Below are 20373 nucleotides of genomic sequence, written 5' to 3'. Positions count from 1 at the left end.
AGTCCCAAAGGAGGCAAGAGCATTGCTTGAGTGCGGGCAGCGCAGGAGGGGGGAAGTGAGCTGAAAGTGTGGGGTAGAGTGGAGCCACACTGGGACGGGAGTCGGCCCTCCTGGGTATGTTATGCAGCTGAATGAAGGCTTCTCAGGTGCTTTCGGCCTTCTGTAGCGTTACCTGTTTTCCAGAATTATGAGGCGATTCTATCAGTTTGCCAGAAAAATACACAGTTATTTCTGCTTTGATCTGTGTTCTGGGCTACCTGAACTCTGCCGCTGTGAGATAGCTCACTGCTGTCTTCCCTCCATCATACACCAGTGATGTGCTGTGTCACGTGCGTGGGCTGGGACGTGCCGCTCGCAGGTCCAAGCGTCTGCAGTAGCACAGGGCTCTGCTACACCCCGCCGGTGACTGCGCAGCCGGACGCAGAGGGTGCATGGGGCATGCTCTCAGCAGGGGCGTGAAGGGGCGTAGCGGTGCTTGAACGTGCAAATCCTGCTGGGTCAGTGCTGGAAGCTTAGGGGGTAGAGGGAGCAGAGTCTGGTGTGGTGTTACCCCTTCTGCCTTTTAGGAATAATTTATGATAATGCGCTTTCTCGCACATCATGTTGTCTTTAAGCATACTATTTGGCATGAATCAAATCTGTTCTGAGGAGCTGCTGTGCTTGACTGATTCCTGCGCTGATGGAGGCCCTGTGAAGTTCACCGAAGGCAAGTGCAAAGCCCAGCACTTGGGATGCCATAGGCCCCGCAATGGGCTGACGGGCTAGAAAGTGCCTCTGTGGAAGAAGTCTGAGGGGTACCTGGTAGGCAGCGGTGGTGGCGTGGCAAAGGTGGCCAACAGCATATTGGGCTGTGTAAGCAAGAGTGTAGCCAGCAGGTCGAGGTTGGTGATTATTCCCCATCATTCAGCACTTGAGATGCTACAGCAGGAGTACTGCTTCCAGTTGTGGAAATGGCTTTTTTCCAGTAGCAAACTAATACAAGGAAGGCATTAACATGTGGGAGCGAGTCCAGTATACCAAGATGGTCAGGGGGCTTAGGAGAGTCAGGGAGAACTGGGTTTGTTCAGCATTGAGAGGGCTGAGGGGAGGTCTCTCTGCTGTGCACGCCTACCTAATGGGAGCGTATAAAGAAAACAGACTCATCTGAGGTGCCCAGTGGGAGGACAAGAGGCAACAGGTACAAGCTGGAACATAAGAATTCTGCTCCAATATAAGAAAAAAAAAAAATTTGGCATGAGGGTGGTTGAACAAAGAAAGAGATTGCCCAGAGAAAATGTGGATTCTCCATCTTTGGAGAAACTAAAAATGTAATTGGACACGGCCCTAAGCAGCCTGCCATAACTACACCTGCTTTGAGGAGTAGGTTGGACTAGATGACTCTGGGGGTCCTGCCCAACCTGGAAGATTTTGCAAGTCTCACCTGATGTCCTGTGCTGAAGTCCATGGCCCTTTGTTGATGTTTTTGTAAGTTCTGTGGCCATTGATAAAGTGAAATGTTTTGAGTGAACAAAATGGAGCAAGTTTGATTTTCATAGGTCATTGCTACAAGGACAAAATAAAGATCATTTAGCTATGTAATCTGAGAAACAAAAATTTAGAGATATCTGTACATGAGTTTCTAGGTGATTTTACAGTGATTGCTATGTATGGTATATATCGATATATATATTATATGATATAGATTATATGTATGGTATGTATTTGTTGCTAATGTCCTGGAACACATATTTACCTACCATGTATGCATTACAGATGTTAACTACCATGTGGTAATGAATGAACTTGAATTTTAAAACATACTTAGCCTGCTGAGGGGTACCAGCAGCCTTAACTTCACCATAGTAAGGCTTAGTGGGTAGGAATAAAGTTGTGCAGTCTTAGACTTTTCATTTCACTTTTTCAGTTTTTTATTACAGTTTTGGACAGCAGCTGATACCTTATATTTTTGTCCAGAAGGAAGACTGCAGAACAGTATTTTTCTCAAAGTGCCAAACTAGAACGGTGGCATGATTGTTCTTTTGTTAAAGCACAGTAAGATTCAGCCTTATTTTGCCTATTATTATCCTGTGACTATATTAAAAAAAAAATGGAAGAATATTTTCCAAATTTTTGAATTGAGAATAATTTTGTCTGTCTAATCTAAAAATCCGTTTGCTTTTTGACTGGTTGAAATGGATGCCATTAATAAGCTGCTGCTTCGTGAGACCTTTGTTGTGAAGCTTGGCCAGTTAGTTACCTCTGTGGTTTCACATCTGACCCACCGTTTCCTTCTACAGTGGCTTGTTTGTTTGTGAATCACCAGAGAACTGCAAGTTGGCCAAGCAGGAGCTCCCACAGCCGTAGGTTGTGACACCTCCCTCGCTCCGGCCGGTGTCCCACAGGAAGCAAGAAAAAGCTGTAACCGTACCGTCTCAAGTTAAAATTTCTGACAGCATAGCTTGCGTTGTCCAGAGAAGCCATTTGTAGGGACTTGTCGATGCTAGAAACTGATATTCTTACGGAACGTGCCCTTTCAAAAAGAGAAGGGGGACACTGAGTGGTATGTGCACAGAGCCGTGTGTGTCCTCAGCCCTTACCAGCTCCACTGAAGGCAGGGCTACGTGGCCGGCCACAGCTCTGTGGCGGTTTTGAGGAGAAACCACCAATGAGCATCACACCGGTGTTTTCAGCAAAAAACCCGAGTGCTTTCCTTTCATGTCGCAGTGTTTCAAAATGTTGTCTGGCCAGTGGCGTGAACTGTGAATGAGTATTACGTACCATAAAACCTAGTAGTTTCCTGGATTAGACCAATTAGTGTTTGTTTAGATAATTCAGGGCTTGAATGACTTCCTCTCCGGGAGCCTCGAGACTGAAGTGCTAAGGCAGCACACCTCGGCTGAGCTGCCTGTGCCTTTGCTCTGAAAGGGTTGCAAAAGATAATCACAACTTTGCAAATACGGGTGAATTGCAGATCACATCTTACAAGAGGAAGCGTAATTCACAGCACTTCTCAGTTATTAACTGATTGGAATTACAGTCTTGATTTCATGCAATGGCTATTCTGTGATGATACCTGAATTTGAAGCCCAGAATTTGAACTTCACACAGCTCCATAAAATCTTCAGGGGTTGCAGAGGTGAGGAAGGGATATACTATTTTAGTGTACGTTTTCATTTGCAATTTTTTTTTAGTATGTTCCATATTTCCAAATAAAATGGTCTGTAACAGGCCAGCAGCATTTATCTGATGCACCTTCCTTATCAGTAGGTATCTGCTGCTGCTGTTGAGGAAGAGCTGGGTGGGTTCTGTTAGGTCCCTGAAAAGGTATTTTCATGTTAAATCACTCAAATATGAAGCAGAGCAATCTTGTCTATAAAGAGTTATTCCAGTCTTAAGGAAATAACTTCAGGAACAAATGAGCCTTGGACATCTGTTTTGCCCCCCCCCTTTTTTTTTTTCTTTCCAGTACAATTTCCATACTAGAAAAGCACACACATGGCTGTGCATATGTTGTTTAATCTCTTAATTGCAATTATGATCAAAAAATGAGGAAGGAAGTCTATGACTAGGAGAGCAAGGCAGAGGGGGAGTTAGGCATATGGGATAGACCGATATTCTTGACTTCTCCTTCAGGGAATAGATGTCATCTGTCATTCCCCCTAGCCTGGAAGAGATTATATCAAAGGGATATGCTTCATCCATAATGATGAGATCACCTTTTCTTCTTCTCAGGGAGCTGAAGATGGTGGAAGAAGAAGATTTGCTTCCCTCAAGAGCCTGGCAAATAAGTTCTAGCAAACAGCAAAAACAAGGGGGTGGGAAAAAGATACGCAAAGGGAATCTAGACATGCTCTGTCATAGCTGCATGATACAAGTGGCTATCTGAATTGCTGGGATATGTGGATTTATCCTGTCTTTAAAAATTGGTTATGTTTGTTGTCATGCCTTCTTTGGCAGTTTCAGGTGGCTATTTCCCCTCAAGTAAGATGCAGGAACGTGCAGGACAATAAAAAATGGTTGCTTGGCTGAGCTTCAGGTTAAACACCTTGCACTTGACTACTCAGCTGTTCAAATGAAGTTAGTTTTAGTTTCTCCCAATATATAGCCTTGTAAGTCCAGTCTCAATAGATTTGATATGACTTGAAGTATTATCTTCAGTGGGGGAAAAACAAATGTTTTATTATTATTTTGCAGGTGGCTTCAGGTGAATGCAATGAAGACACTGAGGTTTACAACATTACCCTTAGTACTGGGGATGAGCTCACTTTAATGGGGCAAGCAGAAATCCTTTATGCAAAATCTTCTAAGGAGAAGTCACGACTCAACACCATCTTCAAAAAAATCGGGAAACTTAATTCAATTAGTAAGCTAGGCAGAGGCAAAATGCCCTGCCTCATCTGCATGAACCACAGGACCAACGAAAGCATCAGTCTCCCCTTCCAGTGTAAGGGCAAATTTAGCACCCGCAGCCCACTGGAGGTGCAGATGCAAGAAGGTGAGCACACGATTCGCAATATAGTAGAAAAAACCAGGCTGCCCGTTAACGTGACTGTGCCGAGTCCTACACCAAGAAACCCTTATGACCTGCATTTTATCCGTGAAGGGCACAGGTACAAGTTTGTCAACATTCAAACCAAGACTGTGGTGGTTTGTTGTGTGCTTCGTGGCAACAAAATTATTCCCATGCATTTTCCCTTGCACTTGACGCTTCCGAAATTTACTCTACCCGACAGTCTGGTGAAGGGGGAGCTGTGGCATGAATCCCTCATCCAGCACTGGTTTAATATATGCCAGGAACAGTTTGACATAGATGAGTATTCCCGTGCCGTGCGAGATGTGAAAACTGACTGGAACGAAGACTGCAAGAGCCCGAAGAAGAGCCGATGCACGGGGCACAGCCACGTGCCGAACTCCCTCAGCTACGCGCGGGATGAGCTTACACAGTCCTTCCACCGCCTTTCGGTGTGCGTCTATGGAAACAACTTGCATGGGAACAGTGAAGTGAACCTCCACGGCTGCAGGGACTTGTGTAGCGAGTGGGCCCTGTTCTCTCATGATGCTCTTCAGTACCAGGAGTCTGGTGACAGTAGCAGCGATTACCTTTTTCCTGAAGTTAGCGAAGAATCGATGTTTCTGCCTACAAAACCAGAACTTCCTTACGAAGAGCTGTGGTTGGACCAAGGGTCTGGAAAGGCTGGTGACCAGCCTCTCACTCGCTCGCTAAGTGAGAAGAACAAATGTGACAACTACAGAGGGTCTTTCCGATCAAAGTGTGGTACCGCATCGCTTCCTGTGCCTGCGACTGTCGGAGCAACCACCAAGTCTTCAGATGTTTCCCTACCTCCACCTCCAGTGCCTCCCAAATCAGAAGCAGTAAGTCAGGGTTATTTATGTCCGTTCGTTTCTTTTTTTAGCTGCTGAAGAGTTTTCCTGGGGATTTTTTTTAGGGAAGACTTGGGGGGGGGGCACATGGAAGGCAAGGAAACAGTGAGATTTGTGAGATGTGGTTTCCTACCAAGTGTAAGTCATGTCCTAAAAATCACTAGAGTGTATTTAATATAACTGATCTAGTAGCTTAATCCTGATACTTTGAGGTAGTATTTATGGGGGTTTTTGCTCTCACAATCAAGGTCTAAGAATTGCTAGGTCACTTCTTTCCTTTGCTTTCCATATCATCTCTCCACGTGGCCTCCATGTTTTCTCCTGTTTTCTCTCGCCGAAGCGTGTGGGGCATGACCCCACCTGGAGCTGCCTCGGATCAACTAGTGTGTGCCTTCAATTAACAGGCCCTGATAATGAGGACAGCTAGAGTTTTTATGGATTTGAAGTGTTTGTTAATGAGAGATTGTCTTCTCTGTTACAAGTCTATGGCAGATTTTGAAGAATATTAAGTGTCACTGACCTCAAGGAAACTTTATCAAACTAGACCTGAACTAATCACTCTGTACTGCTTGTTGAAAGAAAACATGTTTAAGTAGGAACTTTGCAGAGTTGATAAATGAGCATTCTAGAGGACTCAATTTTAAACAGAGCATGTTTCCTGTCCTAGGGTTTCTGATGAAAACTCATGGGAGAAATCACTTCTCCAAACCTGAAATGTCGTGGAGACTTCAACAGGCAAAAATACAAATATGTTTTATCAACAGGAGCTTATGTGGACTGGGTGGAAAATCCGGCCATTACATGGTCTCTTGACATAGTCCTAAACGTTATTTTTTTGAAAAACATGAAGGAAAAAAGAAGACTTCCCCCAGGAAAGAGTGTCTAGGAATCTTTAGCAAAACTTAAATGATACATACTTATGTCACATCAATCTTGACAGATATTACAATTTAACAAATTAGTTTTGCAGGGTTTTTGCTGGAATTTAAATAAAGGAAATATTGTTCCATTTGCAAGTCCAATTATATTTTCAAGAGCATGGCTGCACAGTAAGCTGAGACTAATCTAAGACCAAACTGCAGCAAACCATGGTGATCCCATCCCTTTCCTATTCCCATCTTACACTCCAGCAGTGTCAGCCGTAGCCTTTCCATCATGAGCCAGGTCACAACCTGGTTGAAAGCTAAGTTGTATTTATTTGTGCTGGGTTAGCCTGCAGTGGATTGCTGTGGGGATCCCCCTGGCCAGGCTGTGCAGCTGCTGGGGAGGTGCGGCGAGGAGAGGGGAGGAGAACGCCAGTGCAGGCACGAAATGCACAACTGCAGCCCTTTGACCGTGCCGGCAAAAAGCAGCTACAGCAGCTTCAGCAAAGACAGGAAAGTCAAGACATTACGTCGTCTTAGCAAAGAGCGTTTATGTGTAATGTCTAAGTGCAGGAACCCAAGAGCACTTCCTCGCCTCTGTGAGGTCGGGTACGCACTGACGCTTTGTCCAGGCTCCTTTGGACAAGTGCCCAGCAGCACCGTATTGGGATGAGGTTCCCTGGCAGCCTACGCTGATGTAAACCGGCATGGGGCTGGTCCCGTGCTCCTCCTCCTCCTCTTCCTGCCTTTCCCAGCCACATGGTCCTGGCTCCTCTTTTGTGCTGGCTCTGGCACTCCTGCTCCTGGGCAGGCAGCCAGGTCTGGATCTGGAAAATGATTAGTTTCCTGCTGATTTCTGCGAGCTGAACTGCTTCAGCACGGGGTCAAAGGAGCGCCGGAGCCAGTGCCGGGGAGCGGGTGGGAGGGCGAGGGGGCGGCGGAGGAGGAAGGCTGCCGCCGCAGCGGGGTGAGGGCAGCCCTCCTGGCAGGGGGCTGCCGGCCCCCCGGGTCATGCCTGCGGCGTGGGTGCCTCATGTCAAGCCCGAGGCGTGGGTGATGGGATGCTGGGAGAGCTGTGGAGCACCTGCACGGCATCGGCGTGGACCCTCACGCTTGGGGCAACCTCGTGGCATAGCAACTGCCTTCTGGGGCAGCAGGGTGGCGTTTGGGATACCTGCAGGTGTTGCCTTTTAAGGTCACTTTGAAAAGTGTGCGGTTTTGTCATGTGTGTCTTACGTTACTGAGGTAATGTGTGAGTGCTGTCAGCAATTTCGGTATTGCTTTCTAGCCGTGCAGGAGAACTAATTTCTGCTAAAGATATTAGCTTGCATTTAAAGGTGGGCAGGGGGTGTAACCCCATACGAAATAAAATAAAAAAGACTGCATCTCCATAGATTATAAGAATTTAGACTCAGTTTTGTGGCTTCCTGGAACAGCTTTGGAATGAGTATCAGTGATCTACTGAATTCATCAGTGGGCTGGGGCCGAGGAGATGTTTGCATGGTTTCCGTGTAGGGTATTTATAGAATAAGTAGATCTCAGGAGCTGCTGATGAACATGCGGTTTAGTCATCACTCCCTCTAGAATGATATTCCATAGCGTTTCTGTATAAAGGTTGGCTGGCAATTGTATTTTTGCATGCACTAAATTTAAAATGTGTGTACAGGAGCTGTTTATAGGAGAGAGAAAAGGACATTCGGGTGTTTCAGAAGCTGTTCTCATTTTCTTCTCACTGGCAGGATGAAGCATTCTGATATATAATGCTTATTTTCTAAATAGCTTCCAGAAAATCAAAGTAGTATGAAGGCAGAAGGCGGGGGGGGGGAATGACCTCTGAATTAAGGCCTGTAAATTAGAAATTGCTTCAGTCCCCAAACACTAATTTGCATAAAATCAGAGGCTGTTTTCCTGATTGATTTAAAGCACGTCCCCGATGGAGCATGCCGGCAGTTCAGTCTCCCGTCGGCAAGGAGCATTGACCTGCTTTGCATTACACTCGCGGTCATGCCGGCGACGGGGTGGGTTTTACCCAGGCGGCCTCGGAAGCGGTCACTGCAACGGGCACCTGCGGTGCCCAGATTCAGGAGTGACACCCCAGGGCCCGGGGGGGGGGGGTGGCGGGGCTTGGGCTGGCACCAAGGAAGAGGAGCAGAGGTCTTAAAATCAACGCAGCACCTCAAACCACCAGAAAGGGGTCACTGTCCCCCGTCACAGGAGGGAGTGTTGGAGCATGGGAGAGCTCAGACGATGACGAATAAAAGTCCTAGGACATGCAGTGCAAATGCCCTTTATCTGTATCTGGCAGCCGTATGGCATCTAGTGCTTCTGGGCGAAAGAGTATTTCCTACTAAGAGCAACAGCCATCGAGGTGATCATCATGTCGTACCGTGGCTGTTCCCCTCCTCTCCCGCGTTTATTTCATTGCTGTTCACTTGGCCCTAGTGAGGGTAGCTCTCCTCTGAAGTTTCCCCTTGCTCTTGTCAGTTTAATCTGCAAAATCTCTCCTTTTTATCCCCCTGCTGGGTTTCCCGAGGGCTGTGTCTGGCAGCTGTAATCACGGTCTTGTGACAGGGACCAACTGGGACTGCAAACCCGTATTATTTATGGCCTCATTCTGATCTGCAATCTAGGTCAGCAAGGGAGCTTGGCATAGTTTGTTATGCCAGCACCTTTGAATGCCAGCAGTCTTCCCAGGAAAGAATCCCTTTAACCCCTTGACCGTCTGCTGTGCTCCGAGAGCTCCCCTGAATGGTCTCTCTAACCCCACGGGTATATATTCAATAGCACGCAGTATTAACTTTGCCTAGTCTGACTTGGGAAAAAAAAAAATGAAGTCCTTAGGCATCCTTGGGGCACAGCACTAAAATGGTTGAAGAGTTTTATGCCTGAATTCAATAACAAACATGAATAAAATTGATTCTTTTTTTTTTTTTCTTGAAAGAGCAAATAAGAACCCTTAGAGCAAGATTTATTCCAGTGTTTTATGCTGTCGGGCATTTCCTGTAATTTTGACTTGTTTTGAATTAGGGAAAAAATGTACTACAATGTTCTAGTCCCCAATTTTCCATTTCACAAAAGTATTAAATGGGTTGTTGCGTTTTGAAAGCACTGAAGTGGGTTGCAAAAGGTTCCACATTTATTTTGTTTTTAAATAAATTAAATCACTTTAATTGCTAATTATGTGTTGCAGAACTGCTAAGATAACTTTTAGTTCTGCAGTGTTGTTAAATTTAAAAATAAACTATAATTTTCAAACACAAAAGAGAATTTCCCTCTTCTGGTCCATCTAAGACTCTTTCAGACAAGGAGAACATAGAGGTCTCCTCCTGCCCAGGGGGAGGTGGTGAGTCCTTAAAAGTCCTGCTTGGCAGCCTAATTCTCAGTAGCCTTGCTCACCTCTAGCCCTACTATATAAAGTTACTCTCCCAAATATGTACTCATGGGATTAAGGTCTTAATTCCATCATTTTTTCTATAGGGATGGATCCTGATATTTTGCTCCTACCTAGGCAGACCAAACTAAATTTCAGATAAGCAGTGCTACAGTCATGTGTTTTAAGCTGCAAAGTTGGCTGGCTGCAAAAAGTAGACCTGTCGGCTGGGTGCATTGTTTGAACAGGCTCTTCTGCCCACACCTTTCAACTTGTACGTTTTGTAGTTAACCTTATCCTGGACTGCTTTGGCAGCTACAGAAGGACTGTACCCAGGTTTGAAGCCAGGTTTGAACCCCAGCATCTGGTAAATATGAGATACATGTACTATTCCTGGGGGAGGAAGGCTGGGAATTGTCCTAGGGCGGGATGGCTGAGTATCACTGCTGAAGTAAGTCAGGAAACATCGAAGTCTGTTGAGATCTTTTCATTATGTAAGCTTGGTTTATTACATCTAAATAAACAACACTAATGAAGTTTAAGCCTAATTAATTGCTCCTTACAAAATGTAAAATATTGGGAAGTCTGTCTGATTTTGTATGTTACTGGAAGGTTCTTTTACATTGTTTCATTGCTGCTACTTTTTAAATGAGTGGATATCAAACTACTGAAAAGCTAAAAAAGATTGCTAGTTGCTCTACTGGTAGCAAGGCGTTCTTTTGGACTTCTTTATGACAGCCACATACTGTTGCAAATGTGTATACTTAGCATCATTTTTCTCTTCTCCTCCCTTTTTAATTATTTCCTTTCACAGAATAAGGCAGAACCAGATGTGTTTCATCTAGCTGAGAGTGCTGTTGCCCAGATTTTCTCACTGCTTACTTACATGTTCTTTTGTACAGGTAAAAGAAGAATGCAGGCTCCTGAATGCTCCCCCTGTCCCACCACGGAGTTCAAAGCCATCCTCCACCAGTCCTTCCATCCCTCCTCGCACAGTCAAACCTGCACGACAGCAGACCCGCTCTCCTAGCCCTACTCTGTCCTACTACTCTTCGGGACTGCACAACATGTATGTGTTTAAGCTGTGAGAGCCCCGTGATAACACTTTCTGAGAAAGTTAAATTTTTGAAGGTGCTGGTTTATAAAGGCGTGGTACTGTGTCAGAGTTACTGACTTTTTGTGAAATGGGCTAACCTGTCAAGTTATTTTTAAAGATTCAAGAGGAAGCAAAGCTCCAGCAGAAACTATCTGTTACTAGATAGGACATAGCAATTTATATTAAATACATGCACATATTGCTATAGGTAATCTCGCTGTAAGGTAGCACTGGCTGTCTAAATGGAAAATCCTGTACAGTTCTGTATAATTCTTGAAAGGCTTGAATCTTCAAACCAGAACATCTCAAAGCTAGTTTTTGGGTGGGATTTCAGTGCTACGTGCATGCAGTGCAGCCAGCTCTGCATGGGGGCACAAAAGGGGTGTGGTAATCCAGAAATGTGTTGTGCCAACTATATGGGAACGTTCGGGGTGTGGGCGTGATGGAGAACAGAGAGGCCAGCAGACACCACTGAGTGCAAAGTGAGGTGTAGCGGAAGGGGGCCAGACAGCTTCCAGATCAAACCCACTTCAGCACAAACCTAACCCATAAACTGGAAAATCCACTCAGGCTAGTCAAAAGGTGACAGTAAATTTTGAATGATGTGGCTACATACTTCTTTCTAGCAATGCAGTGTTCTTCCTTTAGCTTTAGAAAGTGTATACACCTTTTGAAGTCTCACCTCCTTTTTGCCTTGTATGCCTTGTTGGCATTATTTTTGGTATCTATTCAATGACAAGATACTACCTGTCTGGATATTACAAATTGATCTGAAATGCCACTGAAATCATTTCAGCCTAGATGCAATTGGTATAATAACTTATGCTGGAATTGCCTTTCTAAGCCATACTGTATATTTGCAGCTTAGTGTTGTGTATCTGGCAATGATCACTCTAGATCAAGGCTGCTCGTTTGTTTTTATGAAAGCCTGTTGGGTAGTTCTGTCAAGGTCTACTCCACAGGAGGCACAAGACCTCCCAGCATTTGAGGCCCACCAAATGCTGCTTTCTCTCTTTGTAGCTAAGAATACATCTGCCTCCCAAGAAACCAGGAGAACAGTGAGAAGTGAAGTTTCTCAGGAATGCAGGTGGTATTATTTGCTTCGAACTTCACAATATTTGCATGAAATTCATCTCCAGCTTGGGTCCAGACCAGATATCTCCATCTTGGTAGAATTGACCTAGTGCTGCAGAGGAAGCTGCTAGAAAATTGGCAATGTGTAGAGTAACCATATTGCTGATGAAGTTGCTTTTTAAGTCTTGCCGTTTTTATCAACGATCTTACTTTCTGGATCATGAAGGGTCGCAGCCAATATTTTAAACACAAACAAAACCAATATGATGTGTCCTTATCTGCCTATAAAAATGCCTGATGTCTGACTTCAGCTGTATTTGAGGTTTCTCTTGCATCCTTTGGCGCTGAGTCCCAGTGAGTTAATTTTGGTGGAGCACGAATAAGGAAGCACTTTGAAAATGGTACTTTATCAGTTTTCAGTAATTCCATTAATCTTTTAAATCATTAAATGTTCCCATTTCTAATATTGCATTAGAGAACAGAAACAGGATCAGTCAATTTAATTCCTCTGTATGGTTAGTTGTTTACGACACCTCGCTCACCATCTTCTCTGAATTGAACAGCCCGATGGCTGGATTTGTGAAAAATGCTTTGCACTGTGTACATTCCAGCAGTTGGCCTTCAAACAGCCAGAAATGACCAGTTGACAGCGTATCCTTGTTGAGGAGAAAAAAAAAAGTATCTGCTATTGTAAACATCCAACTGCTTTAACTTGCAGACTTGTATACATGACATAAACAGGAAAAAAGAAAAGTTTGGAGGGCATGGAGTGGAGAGCGAGGGATGGTTAGAGAGGGAAACTGCGTCTCTTGGGGATGAGTTTTAGAACTAACTTTCCAGTGATATAGATTAGAGCTGCTTTTATGCATCTGCACTTTGTGTTTGAGCTGGGCAAGTCCAGGTTGGCTTCCTCTCTGACTCACTGTAAGTGCATGGGGAACTATTTTTTGTGTCAACCCATTCAAAACTACGCTGGGTTTTTGAAAGCTGGTGCCCTCCTCAAGCAGTTTTCACTGAGCTGTCACAGAATGACTACCTAGTTTCTTTCTTGAGTAGCTAGTTTCCAGAAGAGAGAAGTGAGTAATTAAAACAATTATTTCAAGTGTTGGTTTCCCTCTGTTTTGTTAGGTAAGGATTTTATAAATCTGCTCATTGTTTTTCCAGTGTTCTGGCTTAATTGGCCAGAATTCCAGAGATCAACCCAATCCTTCAAACTTTCTAAAAGTAGCATAAAAGCAGCAAACAGTTGCTTTTGGTAACAGTTTGCATGCTTTTGTTGGCATCTCTGTCTCCCAGGAACACCTGAATATAAACGATCAGTTCTCTCGGACGGGCTGAGCTTAGTTTACCACCTGGAAGTAGGTCAGGGTAACTTTCTTTAGGTGCCTTTGAAAAGCAAGTGTTTCTCGTCATAGCTTTTTAAGGATATGGACACATAAGTTACTGTGGAGTAAGCTTAAAGCCTGATACTTCAACACTGGCAGCTAGGTCTGCTTACCCTTCCTTTGGCAGTAAGCATTAACTTACTCTGTGTTATTGTACTGTGCATTGGTGCAGTTTTTGCACCAGCGACCAGCGGGAAAGGATCCTGTGCACAAGCAAGTACCATAACAAATTAAAATGTTGGCTCCAAAAGGGCTTTTGCTCATCTCTTAAGTCAGTCAAGCTTGGGTCTGGTGCAATGGTGACCTGCCCCTGTTATGAGCTTTTGCATACCATGACACATCTGTGGTATATAAATATAAAATACAAGATTAGAACATCCTCTAGTATATGTGAGGCTGTTCTTTTTCCATGGTGGTGTCCCTCAGGAATTCGACGGTGGAAAAACTGAGTATTCAGGAGATGACACAGAACTGAATTGAGACATCTACTTTTTTCTGAGCTTGAAAAACCAAGACATGAGGCTTTTGGGTATATCAGCATCTTGTCAGGCTTGTAGAAGGAATAAAAGAACTGTCAATGCATTATTCAAATGTGTTGTTAATTCAAATCTGAAAAGTTCTGCCGGAGGAAAGAAGATTCTTTCCTTGTGACAGCCACCCTCTGACTCTGTCAGATGATTTATGAATTTATTCAAACGCCACATTTTTTCGTACTAACGACATCCTTTTTGCTTTGTTCCTTAAGCAATGTCACAGAGAGCGACAACACCAACCCAACTGAGAGCACACCTGTTTCCTGCTACCCTTGTAACATGATGAAAACCGAATCCAAAGAGCCTGAGAGCACGATGCCTTTGGGAAGCCCCTCAACTGAAGCTCTGCCTTCGAGGTTATCTTGGCCAAACCATTTTTCAGGAACTGCTGAAGGCCTGAATAGGAGTGATTTCCTGCTCGATCCGAGCAGGAGCTACAGTTACCCCAGACAGAAGACTCCAGGTACGCCAAAGAGAAACTGTCCAGCACCTTTGACTTTTGACTTCGATGGGTGTGAGCTCCCAGCGGGGTACTCCCCGCTGACCCCAGCAGAGTTCACGAACACCATCTCTAGCTGTCCAAAGTCAGCAAGTTACTCTCTAGACTGCACTGATGAGAAAACTCTGGGAGTCAGCAACACAAAGCAGAGCCATTCATGTCCTGCCTTACCTCCTCGGGCACCAAAGTCAAGTGAAGAGAAGACGGTTACAGACATGTGTCCCTTGCCGCTGAAAATAGATGGTGCTGAGGAGGAGTTGAAAACTGGCTCTCCAGACCTCTTGGAAGATCAGTATCTCGTTAAAAAGGGCATGCAGGATACGTTCTCTGTGTCTTATCCCTTCTCATCTCCCCTCCACCTCCAGTTAGCACCAAGATCTTGTGGGGATGGCTCTCCCTGGCAGCCACCCACAGACCTTTCTGGACTCTCAATAGAGGAAGTGTCTAAATCACTTAGGTTTATTGGTCTGTCGGAAGATGTCATATCATTTTTTGTTACCGAGAAGATTGATGGCAATTTACTGGTTCAGCTTACAGAAGAAATCCTGTCAGAAGACTTTAAGCTAAGCAAATTGCAGGTTAAGAAAATACTACAGTTCATTAATGGCTGGCGGCCCAAGATGTGATGCCAACTAGTTATTAGTGAAACTGTACGAGATGTGCTCGATGCACTCAGCTAATACATCACTTCCTGGTTTTTGCACTAAAAGCCCTTCCTGTAAATAGTAGTAGAAAAATTCTTACTATGCAGATAAACATTTTTGAGTGGTGAACGGATTTTTTTTTTTTTTTTTTGGTATGTTAATAATAAAGGTAGAGAATCTGCAGAGGTGTGCCTTGTGCATCCCTGAACGTTCAACAGCTGCTAAAAACTGGACACTAAGGGAACTTTTACTCCATAGTCTGTTAAGACTTAGTCGTATTTATTACTGAACAATTTGATGCTGAAAGACACACACCAATCCAGTTTACAGTTTTGTGTTAACTGCAAAAAAAATGTATTTCTTACGGGATTATTTCTGTTCAAATAATATTTGGCAACATGCTGTGACTTTCTTCCGTTTCTGTTAACAAAAAGCATGTTCAGATATACAAAAACATCATTTTGACACTACATCTGAAAATGTTAAGAATTGCTGTGAAGTGACACTGATACACTATTCTTGCAGCATATTTTTATTAACAGTATCTTTCTGACTACCTGTAATGTGGATGCATTTTCCATGTTACTTTAAGCAAAAAGAGTTAAAGGTTTTTAAAACCAAGAGTCTTGCTTAGCTCGTTGCCCAGAGGGGAGGGAGAAGGGGGACTTTCCTACTGAGCCACTCTGCCCTGGCCAATTAAAAGTTTATGACCTGTAGATTTCAAAAGTTGCTTTTGTAGTCGGATGGCTGGAGTAAGTAGCATGACTTCTGGTCGTGCAGCTTTCTCATGGGAAAGGCAGTTCAGTGCACAGACTCCTCTCGGCAGATCCTGCCTGCCGCAGTAGCCTGCTCGAATAGCCTTGCTCTGGCAAAAGGCGACCCATTATATTTCCTCTGCTGCTGTTATGTTCATCTGAAAATGCGCTCAATGTGCTATCCTATTCCTGCGGTCGGATCTGTGTGGGAAGGTGATAGTACTCCTGTAGGATGCCTTTGAAATAAAGCATTAGCGAGGTGGGAAGAGAAGCAGCACATGGCACGCTGGTAAGAAGGGGCCAAGCGAGGGTTTGGGCCGTGCCTTGGGAAATGCTTGTGGTGTTTAAGTTCACCTGTCTTGTTTGCAGTGGGCTAGGAGGATGTGGGTGTCAAAGTGGGAGGGACTGTAGCATCTTAAGATGTGCTAATTCAGTTGCCTGGCTGCAAAAACCCACTGCAAGAGATGTCACATGGAAGTAGCAGTCAAAAGGGAGCACGGAGATGGGAAGGGGACGTTAGGCTGCCCCTGGAGACCTTTCAAATTTAACTGCTCAGAAGGCTAGAAATAGGATTAACTTTTGACAGTCTGTTGCTGATTTCCTGTGCTTGGCAGATCTCTCCGAAATGTGTCTAACCCCAGGATCCTCTGCTTTTGTAGTACTGAATGCAAGGATTTGTGGAGGTCCTCAGGTGTCCATCCTCGGCAACTGTGCGTGCCCAGGATCCTCAGGTGGTCAGAGCCAGGGATGCTGGAGCAGCTTCACCTTTACCTGCTGCTGAGCAGAGCCCTGGCCAGGGTGACACCATCACCTGCCTTTCTTACCTTTTTGAAGTACAAAAAATCTCTCTTTTTCCATTGTAGGGCACGTAGTGGGAGCATCAAGAGGAAATACAGAGGAGGGACAAAAATGAGAGGCTGTTTTTGCCTGTTTCCTCAACCATATTGACCCATTAAAAAGAATTTATTTGCAAATGGAATTTTATATTGCCCGGGCAAATTTCATGTCGTGTCTCCATGCCGAAGCTGAGATGCATCATTTGTCTTGCAATAATGCAAACCACCAGTTCCCAACGAGAGAGCAAAGCCCAATTGATGTGGGTACTAGAAAGCAGTGAGCCAAAAAATATCCCAATAGAAAAACCCCAAGAGTTCATAATCCTACTCTTTCTCTTAATGTATTGACTTTTAGCAACAGATCAATAGCTTTCTCCGGTTGTGTTTTAATTAGCGTCCTAAAATATTTTAGCTGCAAGTAAGACTAAATCAAATTCAAGTACTGTTCAAATGTGCATGCTTGTTGGTAGGCATGTGCAAGTTGAAGTCAATTGCATTTTAACTCTCTGTATGTCAAATGAGCGCTCAAATTTGAAAGGGCCAAATTTTAAATGTCGGGTGCTTCTCTTTGTTTTGCTTGACTTGTTAATTCCAGGTAAAAAAATGTAAAATGTCTCTCTCTCAAAAAAAAAAAAAAAAAAAAAAAAAGGAGAGATGGCAGTGTTGGTAATATTAACATTAAATATTTTGAATGCCCCCAGGATATTAACATCCCTGAGAAAAGAGTGTTGTTTGTCTACAGATGGATACCTATTCTGTTATCTCTGCTTACCTGCTTGGAATGTTTTTTCTTGCAAGCAGCCTGGTGGAATTTGCATTCATGAGTGTGCTTGCATTAACATCACATATGCATAGACCAAAATACAACTGGCCTGTTGAAAGGCCCAGAAATGTGCAATGATTTCAGAAGCAGATCCTGTGTGCAAAAGTACAGCTAAAACCTCTAATTGCAAACTTGCTGTTGATGTCCTTCCAGTTGTCTCGTTCTGGCTTGGCCCCACTTACTTATTTTTATGCATAATATGTTAGCATTTGACCTTTTCTTTTCCCCTTAGCAGCTCATCACCTTAATTTTCCAAGCCTTTTTTAGTGATGTAGGTGTTCCTAACCTTTGTGTTGTGTGAATTATAGGACTGTGGGATTGAGCCACCCGCTGTGATGCCCAAGCTGGACTGAAGCGTCTGCTCTGGTGAAATCAGGAGAGGGATGACCAAACCAGGCAGCTGGAGTATGGTGGATCAGCCTCTCCACCGCAGTGCAGGTAGCCAGGCTGTGGCAGCGCTGATGCCCATGGGATCTAATTTATTTGCTTTCCTCTTGAGCTTCGTTGGCATGTTATTAGGGAGTCAGGACCATCTTTGGCGCTGTAGAAGCCGGTCTGAACAGGGCAGACTGATGTGAACGCATTGGTCTCACGGGAAGGCCTTGGCAAAAAAGGGATGATGGCACCTTTGAAATGGGGCAGGAGCAGAGGAGTCCTTCAGGCCTTAGCAGAGAACCACACAACCTCTTCAGAAGGATGGGGTGTAAAACCTGGAGGCTTAAATCTGTGAAAGGTTACAAAATGCCGCACTGCTTATTGTACTTCAAGGTGGAGGGTTACTTTAACGTTCCCGCTGTGATTAGGGAGTGTCTAAAAGCGCTGGGGAATATCCCTCTGATACGAACTTTTCACCAGCTGATGTGAATAGGAGGAGACAGCACTCGGCGTTTGATAGGACTTCCAAACCGTCCTAGCAAACCAAGCAGTGCCGGGGCATGGGCACTCTCTCATGGGAGTCCCTTGCTGCTGAACTGTTGATACGGGCTCTTGCTTGGTTTGGTGCAACCCAACCAGCCTGTGCAATGGGTGATCCCAGACAACTCCCAAGCACAGCTCAGAGGTTAGCAACGGGGGAAACCAGCCTGGCTTTGGAGAGTAATGGAGTTCAACTGTGTTGACGTGAGCTGTGTTGGTTGTCCTTGGGGCCTGAGACCAGGCTCTGGCCCATTTTGTCTACTAACAGAGATGTAGCCAATGAGTTCAGATAACACGTGTCATGCCAGAGTGGACTTAAAATCTTTTACTTTTCAGAGGCACTCTGCTAAAATAGGCCAACTCTATAACCTTGGACTTCTTTCCTCAGATTAAATAAATGTAAGGCCTCTGGTGCTTATTCAGTTATGGGTGTCTGAAGTTGTGTGTTATCCTCGGGGTTTTTGTTTATCTGGGGGTTTTGGTAGCAAAAAATCTGGCATGTCATTCTGTATGGAGCTGTCTCTTTGTCCTGCACCAGGAAACACATCCTTTCTATGCAACAGTTGCGTGGTGGCACAAGGACTGATGCTCCCTTCAGCGGCAAAAGCTGGATTCTGGCATGGGGGCTTCTCTGGAGGTGGACACAGAATTGGCCAGGGAAGGGATGGGGAGGAAACTTGTGGGGAATACTGGTTTCCTTTAAACGCTCGTTGTGCCTAGGCTTAAGATTCTTTGTATTGCTGCCTGGCTGGCTAACCAAAGCTGTATTGAAATCAACTCGAAGTGCATAATTGAGTTTTTATTCTTGCTGTATCGTAAAAATTGCCTACAGCTAGAAATTTAGACACAGAAAACATTTGGTCCATCCAAAATTAGAAGGAAAATGTATTTTGATGTGTACTTTGCAGCTAGAAGCAAGAGTTTGAAGTAACTGTATATTACACAGGGTTTTTTTCCAATACAACAGTTTTACTTGCCACTTTAATTGACTTTATTCCACAACAACAGCTTCAAGAGGAACAGCGTAAATAGCGATGCTGTCTCAAAAACCACCGTGTTTCAAATCTGTCTATAAATACTTGAAGTGTTTTCTCCTATGTTTTCTTCTTGAATCAACTCCTTGATTGTCTCCCCACTAAATAAAGTGTGCTGGCACCCGTTACTTGCGTGCTGCCCGGCGGGGTGCCTGCCTGCAGCACAGGTCAGCAAAGTCCTGCCTGCGGGCCAGGCAGGGGCTACACCACGCTACTTAAAAGCCGAACACCAGCCCTATCTGAAAGGACAAGGGCTTAGCCCAGCTCTCCTGGCTCCTCTTTTTGATGCTCTGAAATTGCAGCGTTCCTGTGTACGAGCTAGAAGGTACGAAAGAAATCGCAATCAAAGTGAGGGATCGTCCATGTTGTTCGCGGTATTAGGGACAGCAGGGCAGTAGGGAAATGCAGGCCCCTTGTTGAGACCTAGCAATAAATGACTCTTAATTTGTTATGTCTTAAACTCCTAATAGTCTGGGAGTTGTTCAGACTTTACCATTTCTGTTCATAATAACCAAATTTTCAGCGTGAAAATCTGCAGAGTGATTCTCTTGACTTGGACAATCTTCTGAATTATATTAAAAATATGTGTTAGTTCTTAGCTCTTTAGATTCACTTTGGGTAGGTCAAAAAAGTAACACTTGGGAAAAAAAAGAGAAAGCCCCAAAACTTTGGCTTAGTACATTTCCGTTATAAAACGAAGCATGTTTTTTGTGGAATTCTGTGCTGTTTTGGGCTTTTGTGTAAAAGGCTGAAGGCAGATTATTATTTAAACCAGGTGCAAATAAATATCCTTGTAATGTATATGAACAAATTTAAACTGCGTATTGTAAGTATGTAAACTGTATATTAAAGACACTATTTTCATGATATTTCAAATGTGTACAGAATTTGTTGTGCTAAATTGGTCGGGTTGCACGTATTATATAAAATGGTTGGTTTTCATTTAGTAATTTCACCAACTTATCCTCTTGCTCATCTCAGTATAATTCGGAAAGAAGCACTTCTCAAATAGTGAATTCACAAAGTAAGATTGGGATAACTGAGTGGAGCAATCAGGCTTTTGCATTTAACCTCTCAAGACGCATTACGTTTCCCTGTCTTGTAATTTCACTTGATCCCCTTCAGCACGAGCATCGAGCTGTGTGTTCCCCAAAGAATTTGTTGCCAGACAGCTTTCCTGTCTCC

At 44.2% G+C, this 20373-nt stretch overlaps 1 protein-coding gene across 1 annotated transcript in view; it reads left to right on the top strand.

Moving 5' to 3' along the window:
• Nucleotides 1-20049, top strand: part of GAREM1 (GRB2 associated regulator of MAPK1 subtype 1) — a 105823-nt gene extending 85774 nt beyond the window's left edge. The window contains exons 4-6 of the mRNA XM_075494562.1: nt 4174-5352; nt 10497-10663; nt 13895-20049. Of these exons, the coding sequence (XP_075350677.1) occupies nt 4174-5352; nt 10497-10663; nt 13895-14807 (2259 nt within the window). The 3' untranslated portion in view covers nt 14808-20049. The remainder of the gene's footprint in view (nt 1-4173; nt 5353-10496; nt 10664-13894) is intronic.
• Nucleotides 20050-20373: the final 324 nt, after the last annotated feature.

The sequence above is a fragment of the Mycteria americana genome, chromosome 2 (assembly GCF_035582795.1).
Source record: "Mycteria americana isolate JAX WOST 10 ecotype Jacksonville Zoo and Gardens chromosome 2, USCA_MyAme_1.0, whole genome shotgun sequence".
Classification (NCBI taxonomy): domain Eukaryota; kingdom Metazoa; phylum Chordata; class Aves; order Ciconiiformes; family Ciconiidae; genus Mycteria; species Mycteria americana.
Note: the sequence above shows the minus strand (reverse complement) of the source record. Positions and strands in the feature narration are given on the sequence as shown.